Genomic DNA, 18,191 nt, shown 5'->3' on the forward strand with positions numbered 1-18,191 from the left:
TGCTTTTCTGCCCACATAGAACAATTGTTGATACTTTTTATTTTCTTCTGCATGCTATTAGAGTTTCGGGTAATTTTTATACCCCAAAACCCAAGTCTGTTTATAGTTTAACTTAACATGAGAGAGAATAGTAATATATTTTTCTAAATGTTATCTATTTTCTTAAAAATTATCATAAACAATTTTTTTCTCTCTTATATACTCATCAAGAGTCATACTCTTTCACAAGAAGGGTTTCTATTTTATAGACTTACGAAGAGTCGTATCTTTTTATAATGGATGTTGTGGACATTTCTAATTTTATATAACATCTCCACTTAGCTACACAAGTCACACTAACCACAATATACTACCACATCAATATATCTCTTACTCTTCATACAAGATATAGGGTATGAGACCAAAAGACAACAAATAGTATTATATTAAGTCACTATATAACTAATATAACATTTTTATATTTATAATACCCCAGATCATTTGAACATCACTGTTAGCATACACTATCCCTCTATACAATAATTATATTACTTGGTTATATACAAAATATAATTGCTCGAGCTTATGTGATGATGTCAAAAAGATTCTTCCTTAGATGCTCATAATAATCCATCTCAACTTGACTACTTTCCTAACATGCTCCACTGGACCGTATAGGTCATGGCTCTTGGAAACATATTAAAGTAGTAACATCAAATCTTGACTTCATGTGATAGCTTCAAGTCGAAGGGTATCATATGAGGAGGACACAAGAGTATATAAGTTTCACACAGTGACAGAGTAGGAAATTATTTTGTCACTTCCTCTCTCGGTCGTCATATAGCACATACAGTATGATATATATGTCACAACATAACTCTCATTAAGTTGAGTATGTCACTCTTCTATGTCGTATGAATCATAAGTTTAGATACTACTCAAGTATCTAACTCGAGCCACTCGATCAACATGCTCAATGTATGACCTGATATTCGATATTTGGCTCTAAGGCTTTAGTATGAAATCGGGTATATTTCATACTTAATTCTCTAGAGTCTCATCTTAGACATATTAAGGCGACTATAAAATTTTAATATTTTGTCCTTAATACAACACAAATACAAAGATGGTCTATATTGCACATACTTAACGCCAATATGATTTAGTTTTATCCTATCCGTTACTCAAGTGTTAGGGAGATCACTTGTGTGATAAGGTCAATCATAAAGCCTAGTGACATTATTACATGTCTAATCATGCAATTGTGTTAATGAACATTTCAAAAGAAAATAACAACTTTTATTTCATGAATGATCAATATACAAAAATATATGTCCATTACGTATCAAACCTAGACTCTTCACATGATCCTGAAAAACATCTCTACGTATAGGTTTAGTCAAAGGATCAATAACTATTTTGCTAGTGAATATATACTTAATTAGCAACTTCCCCTTTTTTTGATGGTGTGTTGAACGAAATGATAACGCTTCTTATTATGCTTGGTTTTTCTATGGAATTTCGGACCCCGAGCATATTAGATAGTAGCAGTATTGTCACAATGCATTTTTATAGGTTCATCAACTTTAGAGGTGATATTGAGATCCTGTAGAAAGCTTGTCAACCAAATTGCCTCTTGTACAACAAGACAATTAGAAACATACTCTGCTTCTATTGTAGATAAAGTAATGCAATCTTTCTTTTTACTACACCAAGATATGACACCTCCACCAAGGACAAAAACATATCTTGAGGTCGACTTAGACTCGTGTCAATTGCCACCCCAGACTGCATCTGAATATCTTTTCAACCTTAAGTCGGCCTTGATAACAGACTAGGTCACTTGTACCACGAAGGTAGTGTAAGATTCTCTTGACTGTTTACCAATGAGCAGGTCCAGGGTTGCTTTGATAACGACTTACCAAACCAATCGCAAAATAAATATTCGGCCGTGTATACAACATGGCATACATCAAACTGCCTATTGCACTAGCATAAGGAACGTTGTTCATTTTTTTCTCTTCATCTGTCTTTGGGCACTAATCAAGACTTAAGGTTAGACCATTCTCAACAAGAGTATCAATGAGTTTGAAGTAATGCATCCGAAATCGTTCTAAGACTTTTTTAATATATGCTTCTTGGCACAGTCCTAGAAGCTTCTTGGGACGATCTTTCGTTATTTCCACGCCAAGGATAAACCTGGCTTCATCCATGTCCTTTATTTCAAAAACAAAGGACAACCACTGTTTAGTTACATTAATCATCTCCATGTTGTTTCCAGCTAATAATATGTCATTAAAGTATAAAGAGAGAAACATAATCTCTTCCGTTGTTTTCTTGACATACATATAATGGTCTTCATCTACCATGGACAAGCCAAACGAAGTAATGGCTTCATGGAATTTGAAATACCATTGTCTGAAAGACTACTTGAGACCATGTATGGATCTTTTAAGACAACAAACTTTGTTTTCTTGACCTTTTGAGACAAACCCAATAGATTGATCCATATATATTTCTTCCTCAAGTGTACTATTGAAGAAAGTAGTTTTAACATCCATTTGAAATAATTCCAAGTCCAAATGTGCAACCAAGGCTAGAAAGAGGCGAATAGAGGCAAATCTCACCACAGGAGAAAAAGCCTCTTCATAGTCTATACCCTCAATTTGGGTAAAACCTTTCGCCACTAGTCGGGTCTTAAACTTTTTAATTGATCCATCCACTCCATGTTTTATCTTAAAAATCCACTTATTTTCAATTGATTTACGTCGAGGCGGGAGATCAGCTAGTTCTCAAACTTTATTTCTCATTGTTGAGTTCATTTCATCCCTCATGGCATCAATCAACTCTTTACTGTTTGGTGAATTTGTAGTCTCCTTAAAGAAGGTGGAGTCCTCAACTTCTAAAAGAGTGCATAAGAAAATTTCTTCTTTGATTTGGAAATATCTTCAGGGAATTTTTCCACGTTCACTCTTTCAGATTCTAGGACTTTCATCACCTGCCTGACTAGATGATAAATCTCGCTCACTGTCCCTTGGCATGAGATTTAGAACTTGAAAACTAAGCACATGTCCCAAGCTTGGATCTTGAGGAGTAACTCCATTTTACGGTGGATTATCATTTGTAGACAAGTTTTCACCATTTAAAATAATAGGATCACTCTTGTTATCTCTTTCATTTAGTGGAATGTCACTATCCTTGGTGATTTGGTAGGTTCTCAATACCTCTTTCTCACCAATAAATAGTTGCATATCCCCTTGTAACTCATACAGTTCGAGATTCTCTTTTATTTCACCAATGTTTAGGAATTCATCCTCAAAGAAATCAACATTACGAGAGTCTATTTCAGTAATGCCACCATTCAGGTGCTCTCCAAACATTACATATCCTTTTAAATTTTTGGGATATCTGATGAACAATATCTTAGTTGCTCTTGGACTTAGTTTTTCGTACTTTTAGGTTGGGTTATGCACATAGCCTGCCATTCCCCAAGGACGTAAATGATCCAAAATGGGTTTCTTGTCGTTCCATAACTCATATGGAGTGACAGATACACTTTTACTTGGTACACAATTAAAGATGTAGATTGTCGTAAGCAACGCATCTCCCTAAAAATTATTAAAGAAGTTAACATGTGCCATCATCGATCTAACCATGTCTAGTAATGTACGATTCTTTCACTCTGCAACACCATTTTGTTGCAGAGTATGAAAAATTATAAATTACCAACGTATACCCTTTTTCTCACAATATTCTTTGAACATATCATAAAGGTATTCACGACCACGATCGGTTCATAGAGTTTTTACTCTTCGATCCATTTGATTTTTTACTTCCGCTATAAAACATTTGAATATATCTAACGCTTTATAACAGTAATAAATTAGATATACATATCCATATCACGAATAGTCATCTATAAAAGTGAGAAAGTATATGGCATGATGACGTGCTTTAATATTTAAAAGCCCACAAATATCAAAATGAATTAATTCTAAAGGACTTGACGCCATTGAAGCCTTACCAAAAGGCTTTTTACTCATTTTACCAGTTAAACATGACTCACATTTAGGCAACTTAATCTCAGTAAACCGGTCTAAAAGACCTTCTTTAACTAGTCTACTCATTTGATCTTGGTCAATATGGCCAAGTCTAGCATGCCACTTAACAGATTCAGAATCACAATCAAAGTGAGAAACATAAGCAAGCATAGAATTATTATATATATTATATTCTAAGTCAAGAACAAATAAATTATTTCTTAAAGACCCATGAATAAATACATCGATATGATAGAAAATGTCTAAAGTACCAAGCTTAAAGTTAAAAGAGAAACCCAATCTCAATAAGGAAACAACTGAAAGTAAACAACATCGCACCTCAGGTGCATAGAGAGTATCAAGAAAGAGTAAAGTATTTCTTATACGTAGCTTGAATTGGTATGTTCCGATTCCAAGGACATCCTCTTCTTTGTCGTTGCCCAATACAATAGTTTGCGAAGCCACTAGAACACGATGGTAGTCCATGAATCTAGTTCGATCTTAAATTACATGTTTGCTTACTCCCGTGTCTACAATCTAATTAAGAAAAGAATTAGCAACTAATGCATGAGAACAAACAAATAAATCAAGAGGCAAAATAAAGAAAGATACCTTCTTCAGCTCGGAACAATCATGAGTGAATTGACCCTTATTGCCGTAGTTGTAGTACTTCATACATGCTACATTTTTTTTTATATAGCCCTTAGCCTTATGTTGTTTGGCCACACCACATTTAGGTCCATTGGCTTGAAAAGGGCGCCAACGTTTCTTAAATTGCTTGGCATGATTAGGCTTGTTTCTCTTGGGTCTGACTCCATAGGCAACAAGTGCCACATTGGAAGGATTAAACACCTTTTAACACTCAACTTCCATCTTAATGTGCCTACCAATTTCAGAGAAAGTATTAATATGTTCATTATGAACTATCAAGAGTTCAAAAATTTTCCAACATTCAAGTTCATCTAGAAGTGAACGAATCACATTTAAAAAATACTCCTAATCTCTTTTGTCATGCCCTCCAGCCTTAAGGTCACGAACCATAGCACTCATGACACATAAATGTTCAACTATACTGTGTTTTGGATCCATTTCATATTTCATCCACTTTAAATCCAAGGCATGGAGTCTTGCAGTGGATGTCTAGCTATAAGTGACCTAAAGCTTATCCCACATATTCTTAGCCGTAGAACAACTCTCAAACTCTCCAATGAGATCGTTATGCATGCAATACAATCCTTCTTGGAACATTCTTAGTATGCAACCGGATCCTCATTGTAGCAGTCACTACTGATATTTTTTAATTCATGTATAATAGTGGTCAAGGTTTCCAAAATCTCGTGCTCATTAAAAAGATACTAAATCTTTCTATGTCATATATCATAATTTATTCCATCTAACTTCTCGTTGGTTGACAAATCAGTAATCATGTTCTTAGTTGTCATTTCTACAAGTATATAAAAAAATAGATATTATGCACGATTTTTTATAAATAAATTATCAAAATTTCATTATTTATATCACATACTCAAAAATTTTGCTAGACTCATAATCATCATATATGATACAAATTAAAAATATTATAATTTACTTATCGTAACAAAAAAAAAAGAATATATCCATGTAACCATTTAATTTTGCCAAATTAATTAACATAAAAAAATATTATATAAATATATGTAGTTATCTCAATCTTAACAAAAGTTGCATAACTAACTAATGTACATAAACTAATTAATATACATTAGTACAGTGATGATAAAATAACATAACAAAATATTAATATACTGTCCAAATAAATAAAATAGTATACATACATAGAATACTATTAAAATACACATACGACCAACTAATGGATATACTCAAATACATATATATTCATATGTATTTATTTTAAAAATGGGAGGTCTTGAGTTCAATTATCAATCTTACCATTTAATTTTTTCTTTTTCTTTCTTGAAGAGAAAGAAAAAACAAAATTGATGAAATCACCATCATCATATGAGAGAGAAAAGAAGAAAAAAATAACAATAAAATAAAAAAAAGGAAAAAAAAAACTCATTTTTTTCTTTCGACCATATGCATATATATATATATATATATATATATATATCTCTATCTCCTTTTTCTCTTCCTTTTTTGTCTTTTTCCAAGCACACACATTGCAACTTTTTTTTTTCAGTTTTCACCTATGGCTAAAAGTTCAATTTTTTTTTTCTTTTTAAATGCCTCTATGGGAACCACAATACCCAAATTTTGTTATCGGTAGCCGTAACCACCACAAATGCTTATATATATTCAGCTATCTCAACATTTACATTTAGGAGGAAAATAAGAGGAAGATAAATGCGCCCCTCATGCGGTATTTTTATTTTCAGATTCTTAGAAAATAAAAAATATATATAAAAAAAATAGCATGTTTTTTGAAATTATTATAAAAAAATTAATAAATTTAAAGCAGCTTGGAGCATCATTATTGCGGAGACAGATGCAAGCAATTAGGCTCTGATACTACTGTTAAAAAATTAGGACTAATCTTAATGTGGAAACAATAAGATAAAATGTTTGTTTTTCTGGCTATAAAGAACAATTGTTGATCTTTTTTTTTTTTCTCCCGAAAGCTACTAGAGTTTCGAAAAATCTTCACAACCCAAAACTTAAGTCTGTTTATGCCTTAATTTAATGTAAGAGAGAGAATGGTAATATATATTTTTTTAATATTATTTGCTTTCTTAAAAATTATCATAAACAAATTTTTTCTCCCTTATATACTTACCAAGAGTCATACCCTTTTATAAGAAGAGTTTCTATCTTATAGACTTATGAATGAACGTGTCTTTTTTACAACGGGTGTTATAGGCGTTTTTAATTTTATACGACAGTTTTAATAACAGATTAATTGTGGGTTAAGTGAGGAGAATTTATTTAGGGATTAAGGTTTTATGCTAATTATATATGTGTAGGTTTGAATTATATAGTTGATATTGGGTTGGCATCATTTATATCATAACTTGATTATCTTGATTCAAGGAATTTCATTTCTGATAGTCAACTTGAAAGAAAGAGGTTGGCTGGTAAAAAACTTGAGACTATGAGATCAAAAGAAGGTTAAAGACAACTTTAAGGGAAATACAAGAGTAAAACACGTGAGAAAACGTTATTTTCTTTGCTAACATTTCCTTGCAAGATTTCACAATGTCTTAACCTAGTGAACATAATGCCCCAACCAATATGAGACTTTATATGGAAGCTATCCAAAGAGAACTTACGAACCTTAATAGGGTGATGAGAGATTTAAGAACTGATCTTGATGAAGTGAGGTAAAGAACTCTCAATGCACAACGCCCCAAAAGCCAAATCCAAGAGGAAGAGGTCGATTCCTATAATAATGATGACTTGGATGAAGTACGATTCAATCGGAAGGAAGATAAAAAGATAGCAGCTTGAACTCTATAAAGATGAAAGTACCACCATTCAAAGGGAGAAATGATGTTGAAGGTTACTTAGAGTAGGAATGAAAGGTAGAGCTTGTTTGTGATTGTCATAATTATTATGAAAAGAAGAAGATGAAGCTTGCAGCAATTGAATTCACCGATTTTGCTCTAGTTTGTTGGCAACAACTATTACTTAGTATGAGGCATAATTGAGAAAGACTTGCCTCAACTTGAAGGGGGATGAAGACTATTATGAGAAAGAAGTTTGTACCTTCTTACTATTACCATGAAATGCATTAAAAGTTGTAATGCTTAACACAAAGATCTATGTCTATTGAGGATTATCATAAGGAGATGGAGATTGACAAAGATTAAGGTAGGCTAAATCAAACTAAGCCACAAGGGAGCTCAATAATACACAAAAACTCACAGTCACATAAAGGATCATGGCTACATGAGCTTAAGGCTTCACAACCTCAAGGGAAATCATGGCTATATGACGTTAAAAGGTCACATCGACATTAAGGGATAGTAAAACACAATTCAAGATGGAGCTCATGACCTAATAAGCTTAAGAGGTCACAATTTAAGGCTCATGAATGATGAATGTCACGATTTAGACCATCCAAGTGGAGATCAATGTGACATGAACCATTTAAGCTTATAAGGTCACGACTTGGGTTGTCCAAATAGAGACCAAGACGACATAGATTGTCCAAGTAGAGATCAAGGTAGTTTGGACCATGAACAACACCTACATGGAGACAAACAAGGGTTGTACACAACATATGATGGGCTTGGGCCATATTAAAAGAGTATCATAATGCCTAATGGACCTATCACAAGATAACATGCCGAAAAACTCAAACAAACATTTCAAATTCAAGATCATAGATTAGAACTTCCTCGACCCACGAGCCTTTTTATTTTGAATTAATGATGACTTAGAGGCTAATTTATTTATCTTGTACTTGTATCCGTCAGAAAGAAAATGGCTCGGCCCAACAACTTCTTCTCCGGGCAATGGCTTGGAGCTTTGTAGCCAACTCATTCTTTCTTCACCCTTTTAAAAATTTCAGCTTTTATCTATATATATTATGTTTTGAATTAATGATGACTTAAGAGACTAATTTACTTATCTTGTACTTGTATCCCTCCAAAAGATAATGGCTTGGTCCAACAACTTCTTCCCGGGGTAATGGTTTTGAGCTTTCGAGCCAACTCATTCTTCCTTCACCCTTCTAAAAATTTCAGCTTTTATCTATATATATTACGGATTTTCTTTTTTCGAAAACAATTACTAGATAATATATAAATTATCTAATACAGAGTATATGACCATCCAACGGCACACGTCCCTGGAAACACGTCATTGTTTTACCCAAGAGAAAATGAGTCTGCCCGAGACCTGACCGCCTTGATTCTGGAAATTCAGCCCACCCACCAGCTTATTTCACACTAAAATCAGACCATAGCTCTCTCTGCTAAATTCCGGCCAAAATGATGCCGCCGGAGCTCCAGTCGCGCTCCTTCCGTCCCTACATATCGTCCTCCGTTAGTGCCCCTACCTTCTCCTCATTCGGCACCCCCACTAATGCCTCCTCTTACTCCGAAAACCCTAACCCTCACGGTAACTTCACCGGCGACGTCACTTCTTCCTCCTCGCGATCTCTCAAAAATTCCCGATTCTCTCCATCCTCCTTTGCTCACAATCTTCGAATCGCTGTCGCCCTCGTCCCTTGCGCTGCTTTCCTTCTCGATCTGGGGGGAACTCCGGTAGTTGCTACCCTTACCCTAGGGCTCATGATCTCTTACATAGTGGATTCTCTCAACCTGAAGCTCGGGGCATTTATCGGTGTCTGGTTCTCTTTGATCGCCGCGCAGATCGCCTTTTTCTTTAGCGCTTCGTTATTCGTCTCCTTCAACTCCCTCCCTCTTGGCGCCCTGGCAGCCTTTCTCTGTGCCAAGACCAATTTCTTAATCGGTGTCTGGGCTTCTCTTCAGTTCAAATGGATTCAAATCGAGAACCCTTCCATTGTTCTCGCTCTTGAACGCCTCTTGTTTGCCTGCGTCCCATTAGCTGCATCTACGCTTTTCACGTGGGCCACCATCTCTGCCGTCGGTATGGACAATGCCGCTTACTATCTCATGGCGTTTAATTGCGTGTTCTATTGGCTTTTCTTGATCCCTCGGGTTTCCTCTTTTAAAGCTAAGCAGGAAGTCAAGTATCATGGCGGAGAGGTTCCTGATGATAACTTAATCCTTGGCCCGCTGGAAAGTTGTATCCACTCTTTGAATTTGATGTTTTTCCCTTTGCTCTTTCACGTTGCCTCTCGTTACTCGGTCATATTTTCTTCGGCTGCTTCCATTTGTGATTTGTTGCTTTTGTTCTTCATTCCGTTCTTGTTCCAACTTTATGCATCCACGAGGGGTGCACTTTGGTGGGTTACTAAAAACGCACATCAAATGCAGAGCATTCGTATCGTCAATGGTGCCATTGCTTTAGTTGTTGTGGTGATCTGTTTGGAGATTAGAGTTGTCTTCTATTCCTTTGTGCGGTACATTCAAGTTCCACCTCCTTTGAATTATCTACTTGTGACCATGGCGATGCTTGGAGGGGCTGCCGGGGCTGGTGCTTATGCCCTTGGTATTGTCTCTGATGCCCTTTCGTCCGCAGCTTTCTCTGCTTTGGCTGTTGTTGTCAGTGCTGCTGGAGCAATCGTTGTGGGATTTCCAATATTGGTAAGCATTTCCCTTTCTAAGATTTAGTTCCATCCGTGATTTTTTTGATTACTTGTTCTGTTAAAGCTAGAGTTTATGTAAGTTATTAATATGTGCTTTACACGGGTGGATAAGCTGACATATTACTTAATAGATCAAGAACTTCGCTGAATTTTCCACTACAAGCACTCTTGCAAAGCACCTCAACCTGAATACAAGAAAGGAGTTCACTGCTAAGTAAGAATATCAAATTAGGTTCCTAAGGTCCTCATCACAATTAAGAGGGTGACCCTTTACAAGAAACCCAGGGTCTGGAACCAAAGTTCCCCAACTCTATCAAAATTAAACATTGATTAGATTAGATTAATGTTAAGTGATTCTTTTTAGTTACCGATTCTGTGAGAGCACTAAGGATGCTATATAGAAAGAAATCACAGGAGTATGAATGAAAACAGATGCATCCAAGAAACAGGATGAATCTCTTTGGTTGCATCATCTTGATGCTTTTGGAACAATTTTTTTTGGTGAAAAAAATGAAGGAGGCTTAAGTTGGAGCTTTTAATGTTCCAGCAAATACGCTTTTTTGATACTGTTTACTTCGTCAAACAAGATGAAATACTTCTTTTAATCACTGTTAGTATTTCCTACTTGGAGAGTGTGGAAGTCTAACATTACTTGTTTAGCAAAATATAAACATTGAAGAGTTGTTAAGCCAGATACGAATAGCAAAAGTTAGTACAGACTAAGTAGAAAACATTTAGTTATCTGTTAAGAAAGGATATGGTCAGGTCTCTCCAGCAATCATCTCTGAATCATGGATAAGAGGATGCATTGAGATAGGTTTCAGTATTGCCAAATTGTTAAATCTCTGTGGTTAGCCAGTGGCTGGATGTTCATTGATTGCAGATTTAGACCCTGTGTTCCTGAGGTTAGGTACTTTGTATGTTTTCTTTAATTGGCTTTGCAGCTATTATATTTAGAAGTATCTGTTAAATGTTATCTTTGATATGTACTTGAAATAAGAGACGGTGTAACTAGTTTGTTAATGCATGAGGCTTGGCTCCCCAAGTAACAAGCATATAAACTTGCTTGCTAGCAGTTGGTGTCTATCACTTCTTTTCTTGGAAAATTCCCTTTTTATACATAATATTTGATATCATTGGCCTAATGTGCTTTAAACTGTTTCAAAACTACTGCCTCCATATAGGTTGCAATTATACCCCTTCAGTTTTAGCTGTTTTTATTGTTTCCTTCCCTTTCTACTGGAAAGGTGGATAGATGGACCCTGATGCATTATGATGTGTATTTAATTGTTGGTATGGATGTTACCAGAAAAAGAAAAAAAAAAAGAAACTGTTGGTGTAGATACTTAGAGTAACGTTTTAACTTTCCACTGCTCTAGGTTGCTTCCTTTTCATTTGTAAATTCTTGTGAGAAATGAGGAAAAAGCTTTCTCTTTTATTTTGCAGTTCATTCCGCTGCCTTCAGTAGCTGGATTTTATTTGGCTCGTTTTTTTACAAAGAAGAGCCTACCTTCGTACTTTGCATTTGTTGCGCTTGGAAGCTTGATGGTCACATGGTTTGTGATGCATAATTTCTGGGATCTAAACATATGGCTGGCAGGCATGTCCCTGAAATCTTTCTGTAAACTTATTGTCGCAGATGTTATTTTAGCAATGGCTGTTCCTGGTTTAGCTCTGCTACCACCAAGACTTAATTTTTTCACTGAAGTTGCTCTGATCAGTCACTCGTTGCTGCTATGCTATATTGAGAATCGATTTTTTAATTACTCAAGCATATACTTCTACGGATTGGACGATGAAGTGATGTATCCAAGCTACATGGTCATATTGACAACTTTTGTTGGGTTGGCTTTAATAAGAAGGCTTTCTGTTGATCATAGGATTGGACAAAAGACAATCTGGATTTTAACTTGTCTCTATTCGTCGAAGCTGGCCATGTTGTTTATCAGTTCAAAATCCGTTGTATGGGTGTCGGCAGTCCTTCTGATGGCTGTTTCTCCTCCATTGCTTCTTTACAAGTATGTGCTGGATAATTTCTTTTCTCTCAGTTCTATTCGTCTTGACCCTTTGGAATGTAAATAACATTGAATTTGATTGTTCATCAACCTATGAATGTTCAGGGAAAAGTCAAGGACAGCCTCTAAGATGAAAGCTTGGCAAGGCTATGTGCATGCTGGTGTGGTTGCCTTATCTGTCTGGTTTTTCCGTGAAACAATTTTTGAAGCACTACAGTGGTGGAATGGGAGACCTCCATCTGATGGTGTACTTTTGGGTTTCTGTATTCTTTTGACTGGTTTAGCCTGTGTTCCAATTGTTGCCCTGCATTTTTCACATGTCATGGTATGTGAGCCTTTTAAGTTACCTATTATTGTCCCACTAGAAAAAATATCTAACTGCATTCATGATATGTTAACTTGAAAAAAAATCAAACTTCTGCATCTCAGCTATACTTGTTTCCCTTTACTCTCCCGAAACAAGTGATGAATGATAAGAGTGCTCATGTTATCGGGCTTCTCAGGAGCTCATTTCAGAACAATTTTTTACGGGATTTGAGTAGAATCAAGTGCAAAATTTTGAAAGTTTTATGTGGTTTTTTATTTCTGAATGAAGAAAAAAAGTAAAACATTTCGGATTTTGCTATTTGTCTCCCCATTCAGAGTTGCATGTTTTTGATCAATTCAGTGACGATGACTATCATCACTGTTGAACTGCGGCAGAGGTGCAGAGCTTGTTTAAGCTCGATTGTCCTGATGAACTTACATGAATTTTTCATATTTATTAGACTGGTGAAGCTTTATTATTATTATTATTATTTTGGTTCAATTGGTGAAAAAGGGACATTGTTAAGCCCTGGCCACAGAAGTGGCTAATATTCTATAATTTGATTTATTTGAATCTTTTCCTTCTTTGCAGTCTGCTAAGAGATGCCTAGTATTGGTGGTAGCTACGGGACTCCTGTTTATTCTAATGCAGCCACCAATCCCGTTGACATGGACTTACCGATCTGACCTTATCAGAGCTGCTCGTCAATCAGTTGATGACATCTCCATATATGGTTTCATGGCGTTGAAGCCTTCGTGGCCCTCTTGGCTACTTATTGTGGCAATTCTGCTCACTCTAGCGGCTGTTACGTCTATCATACCCATTAAGTACATTGCAGAGCTAAGAGCATGTTACTCCATTGCTATGGGGGTTTCCCTTGGCATTTATATATCTGCAGAATTCTTCCTTCAGGATACCATCTTGCATGCCCTAATAATTGTAACCATGGTCTGTGCCTCAGTTTTTGTTGTCTTTACTCATTTTCCTTCAGCCTCAAGCACAAAGTTTCTACCATGGGTGTTTGCTCTTCTTGTGGCTCTCTTTCCTGTGGCATATCTGCTGGAAGGTCAGGTAAGAATCAAAAGCATCCATGGAGATAATGGAGTTGGGGACATGGGAGAGGAAGACAGGAAGCTCACAACTCTACTTGCTGTTGAGGGTGCGAGGACCTCTCTTCTTGGTTTATATGCTGCAGTCTTTATGCTTATAGCTTTGGAGATAAAGTTTGAATTGGCCTCACTTATGCGAGAAAAGGCTTTTGAAAGAGGTGGAGTCAGACATAACCAGTCTGGTAATGGTAGTAGTGCTAGTTTTCCTCCACGGATGAGGTTCATGAATCAGCGTCGTGCCTCCACTGTGCCAAGTTTCACAATTAAGAGGATGTCTGCTGAGGGAGCCTGGATGCCGGCTGTTGGCAATGTTGCTACTATCATGTGCTTTGCTATATGCCTAATCTTGAACATCTATCTTACTGGAGGCTCAAACCAGGCAATATTCTTCCTCGCTCCTATTTTGCTACTCCTTAACCAGGACTCTGATTTTGTTGCTGGGTTTGGGGATAAGCAGAGGTATTTTCCTGTAACAGTAGCCATATCAGCTTATTTGGTGTTGTCTACTCTGTATAGCATATGGGAAGATGTTTGGCACGGGAATGCAGGATGGGGCATTGAAATTGGTGGTCCTGATTGGTTCTTCGCGGTCAAGAATTTGGCCCTCTTGATTCTTACATTCCCTAGCCATATCCTTTGCAACAGGTTTGTATGGACTTATGCAAAAAAGACAGACACAACACCAATTCTGACCTTGCCTCTTAATCTGCCGTCGGTTATAATATCAGATGTGTTTCAGATTAGGCTATTGGGGTTCTTAGGAATTATTTATTCCATTGCCCAGTATGTGATCTCTAGACAGCAATACATCTCTGGATTGAAGTATATTTAGAGAATTAGCAACTGTACTATATGTGTTCCCCAGTGATCAAAATGAGGTGTGAAAGTTCACATTGGTTTTCTCCTTTTTTAAAATTTCTCACATTTTATAAGGCATTTTACGTCGGGTACACTAAACTGTATTTGAGGTTTATCAGTAAGCCTTGTAGTGAGAATCATGAAAATATGAAGAGCCAGATTAGGGAGTTTTGCAGGTGAATTTTTTCTGTTTTGTGTTAAATATCTGGGCTTCGAACTTGATCTTGATGGGGCGGAAATGTGTGTCGGTGAAGTAGAAAGATTAGACAGCAAGCAAACATTCATTATTTCCATTCATGCTTTGTTGCAGGTCTAACGAACTGATATGTTATAAGGACTTGTTTTGTGTGAATGTTTGGGGGTTATTTGATCTTGGAGTTCTTTGAGGACAGTATTAGGGTCTATGTGTAGGTTACGTATGTTTTGTTTTTTGTTCTTTCAAGATGAGTAAAGGGCTATTAACCAATATGATTGTCTTCGGTAGAAGGAACTTCCCTAGCACATATATAATAACACAAGTTAACCTGTAGCTTTATGTCCTTTTTATTGAACATAGCTTTTTCTTTTGTGTTGGTTATTGAGAGCATGATTAGATCAAAAGCTTTGTGTTAGCTTTTGCTGGAAATCTCCTCTAAACTATCACTTACTGACCTTGGACATGAATTGGAGTTTAGATAGGCGAGATTAGGATAGTTGGAAACTGGAGACGGTGGTTGGGGTTTATTATCTAAACCTTTTTATTTGATAAAAATTGCATTTAATTAGAATTTAGGTCATGTAAAATAAAATAAAATTTGTTAAAAATAATTAAATAATTAGGCTTATATCCAACTACAAATTGCTTTCCTATAATTTTACTTTTCATAAGTGAAAAGTAATAAGTGCAAAAATTTTAAATTGATAACTTATTTTTAAAATAATATTAATATATAGTTTAAAATTTTCGACTTTGTTCTTGCTCATCTTTTTCATGAGCTCTGCATTTATACACTTTAGCTGAATAAAGAAAGGCAATGAAATTGATTACACTCAGCACTGTAAGAAACCAATATAAATAATCGAATCTTCCTGTGTTTATGTTCTGTGATAGCCATGAGCGCTGACTTCCTTCCCTGTCACCGGTTACAGTTTTTATAATGGTGTTCAGTGTACTGGCTACGAAACACCCTAATCCACCAGCTAGAGCAGCATAAGCTGATCCTATGCTCTTCATTGCATCTGGAGCTTCTTCATATAGAAATTCAAGTAATCCCACTATGCAAAAAACTTCTGCTATCCCAATCAGACAGTACTGAATCAACAACCAGTATGCACTAAGTTTGTTCATGGGGGTCAAGAAATTAAACTCATAACCATGTTTTATTGCATAATTTCTTCTGTATCTCTCAAAAACTCCAGCCCATGCTACCGATAAAATTGAAACTGCAAGGCCAATTCCCACTCTTTGAAGCTGAGAGGCACCGTGAGGATGACCTGTGATTCGTCTTGAGATCGGAACGAACAACGAGTAATAGAGTGATAAAATGAGAAAAATGCTGAGACATGGAAACACAGGCATGCAGGTTACGGGAAGTTTGAGACGACCCAGATGAGTGTTGAGTGTATATGCTTGTTGAACTGAAAGAGTTAAGAATTCTGTCAAGATTACGTTGAGCATAATTGTGCAGGCTGGAATTGGAATCAGTTTCGCAAGTATCTTCACTTCTTCTACTTGAGTCACAGTGCAAAGCCTCCAAGGACTAGGATTAGTTTGATCTTGGTCTTCTTCCAACTGGAGAGCTGCCTTGTCCAAACATCTATACATATAAATAATTCCCATACAGTTAGAAGAGTGGATTCAATAATAGCTCAAGATTTTAAAAGAAGTTTGAAAGATGATAATAACAAATACTGGGATTCTTTTTTGACATCGAATCGATGAGAATAAGTACCTGAAATTGTCGGTATGAGCTATTTTTCGGCTACCCTTTATGGCAGAATGCTTGCCAGGAATCTCATAAAGGCCAATTAAGTCACTACTAGAGAACTTGACACTTCGCTTGCGAAATGCAGCAACAAGAACTTGAGCAATCCTTGTTAAAGGGCTACCTCCTGGCAATCTATGTCTGTACAAAGGAGTACCAGCAAAGAAAACCAGGTTTGATAAACCCATTGCTACAGCCAATGAGCCAAAAGCAGATCCCCAACCATGTTTCATTTGAATATACACCACCAAAGTAAAGGCTATAATTGCACCAATTGTTACAGAAAGATAGAAGAAATTGAAAAATCTATCAAGATGGGTTTTGTAATTTTTCTTGTTTTCATCAAACTGATCAGCTCCAAATGAAGAAACACAGGGTCTTATACCTGCAGCTCCAAAACCAGTTATATAAAGAACTGTGTAGAGGTAAAGCATTTGCCATGATTTTGCAGGCTGACAATTCCCTAAAAGTGATGATAGTTGATCACACTCATCTTGATTTGGCACCATCACTTTCATCGTTGCACATAATGTTATTCCTGTCAAACCCTCCATAAACCAAAAGCATGCTATTAGATTACTCGTCATATATACAGTATAGATATATATATATGTATATACGTATATGTGGGTGACATCATTTGAGACTGGAATTTAAACTCACTGCAAGATAGATTGTTGTGAAAATAGCTATTGTCCAATACCGACCAAGATATGCATCAGCTAGAAAACCACCAAGAACAGATGAAGCCTGCGATATACCCAGAAAATTGTTTACAGCATTTGATGAACTTGCGAACGGTCTGTGCATAACATAGAACATAAACGCCACCATGTTAACGGAGAGCCCAAAATAAGCCATTCTCTCAGCTATTTCATTCCCTGCACACAATCAACAACTCAATACATACATATAATATACATATATATATACATAGAGAGAGAGAGAGAGAGAGAGAGGGAAATTCATTAATTTGTTTACCGAAAATGAAAGCTGCTGCAAGCCAACCGCCGGTTCTGGAAAGATCAGTGATGGGTTTGCCGTGGATGTTAACGGGAGTAGTTCCTCCGGTATAGCCTCGGCCGAAAGCCATACGTCTATTATCAGACTCAATGAAGAAGACGCTCAGCTTTTTTCTCTGAAATGAATCATCACCGTCCAAAGATGCTGGAGAAGTCTCATCCATTGATCTGATCTCTCTGCTGCTACCCATCTCTTTTCACACTACAATATTCTAACTCATGCCTAACCCTTTCCTCTCCTAATCCAAAAAAAGAAGAAAACCTATCCGCCCACCACAACATTCTCCATATATATATATATATATATATATATAGACACGCACTGGCATGAGTAATAAAATGAACGCAGTTTAACTAGAAAGTAGCTAGTCTTGATCTCCCAAATATTTTTATTACAGATTTGACCACTCGAGTTAATCTTCTTTCTATTAGTTCTTTCAAATCAAATCTTACTTTCAGAAAAAAAAAAAAAAAATCTGAAAAGAAAGAATCCAACAATAATGAAAGATATCAACCCAACTACCACCAAAGATCGATTAGTAGAATGAACAAAAAGCAATAAATAGTGTAAATGCTCCACCTACCAGTGTATTAATGAGTAGAGAATTATTGTATTAGTTGTAAATGTATTCATCCATTTAATATTAAAGAATGCGTTTTTCCTCATAAGAACAAGAAAAGAAGTATTTTTATCTGTTTGTTTTCATGGAAAATCTTTATTA

At 36.1% G+C, this 18,191-nt stretch overlaps 2 protein-coding genes across 2 annotated transcripts; one reads left to right on the forward strand and one right to left on the reverse strand.

Moving 5' to 3' along the window:
* The first annotated feature begins 8,793 nt into the window (after positions 1–8,793).
* Positions 8,794–14,835, forward strand: NEF1 (no exine formation 1). The gene is made up of 4 exons (XM_022044545.2): positions 8,794–10,192; positions 11,641–12,212; positions 12,315–12,534; positions 13,108–14,835. Exons 1-4 carry the CDS (start codon positions 8,951–8,953, stop codon positions 14,455–14,457), a joined length of 3,384 nt encoding a protein of 1,127 aa, XP_021900237.2. The 5' UTR covers positions 8,794–8,950; the 3' UTR covers positions 14,458–14,835.
* A 538-nt stretch (positions 14,836–15,373) lies between these two features.
* LOC110816382 (Major facilitator superfamily protein) lies at positions 15,374–17,885 on the reverse strand. Its single transcript, XM_022044538.2, has 4 exons — positions 17,429–17,885; positions 17,111–17,328; positions 16,415–16,995; positions 15,374–16,279 (listed from the first exon to the last, which is right to left on the reverse strand). The coding sequence occupies exons 1-4, from the start codon at positions 17,658–17,660 to the stop codon at positions 15,418–15,420; spliced, it is 1,893 nt and encodes a 630-aa protein (XP_021900230.1). The 5' UTR covers positions 17,661–17,885; the 3' UTR covers positions 15,374–15,417.
* Positions 17,886–18,191: the final 306 nt, after the last annotated feature.

This window comes from Carica papaya, chromosome 2 (genome assembly GCF_054855325.1).
Source record: "Carica papaya isolate Zhongbai chromosome 2, ASM5485532v1, whole genome shotgun sequence".
NCBI classification, from domain to species: domain Eukaryota; kingdom Viridiplantae; phylum Streptophyta; class Magnoliopsida; order Brassicales; family Caricaceae; genus Carica; species Carica papaya.

Bases quoted from the DNA above. Each gene is read 5' to 3' on its own strand.
- NEF1 (XM_022044545.2), top strand. From the start codon at position 8,951: ATGATGCCGCCGGAGCTCCAGTCGCGCTCCTTCCGTCCCTACATATCG. The intron at 12,213-12,314 runs GTATGTGCTGGA...ATGAATGTTCAG, and splicing joins CCTCCATTGCTTCTTTACAA to GGAAAAGTCAAGGACAGCCT. The intron at 12,535-13,107 runs GTATGTGAGCCT...CCTTCTTTGCAG, and splicing joins TGCATTTTTCACATGTCATG to TCTGCTAAGAGATGCCTAGT.
- LOC110816382 (XM_022044538.2), bottom strand. From the start codon at position 17,660: ATGGGTAGCAGCAGAGAGATCAGATCAATGGATGAGACTTCTCCAGCA. The intron at 17,329-17,428 runs GTAAACAAATTA...GATTGTGTGCAG, and splicing joins TGCAGCAGCTTTCATTTTCG to GGAATGAAATAGCTGAGAGA. The intron at 16,280-16,414 runs GTACTTATTCTC...TTATATGTATAG, and splicing joins GCTCATACCGACAATTTCAG to ATGTTTGGACAAGGCAGCTC.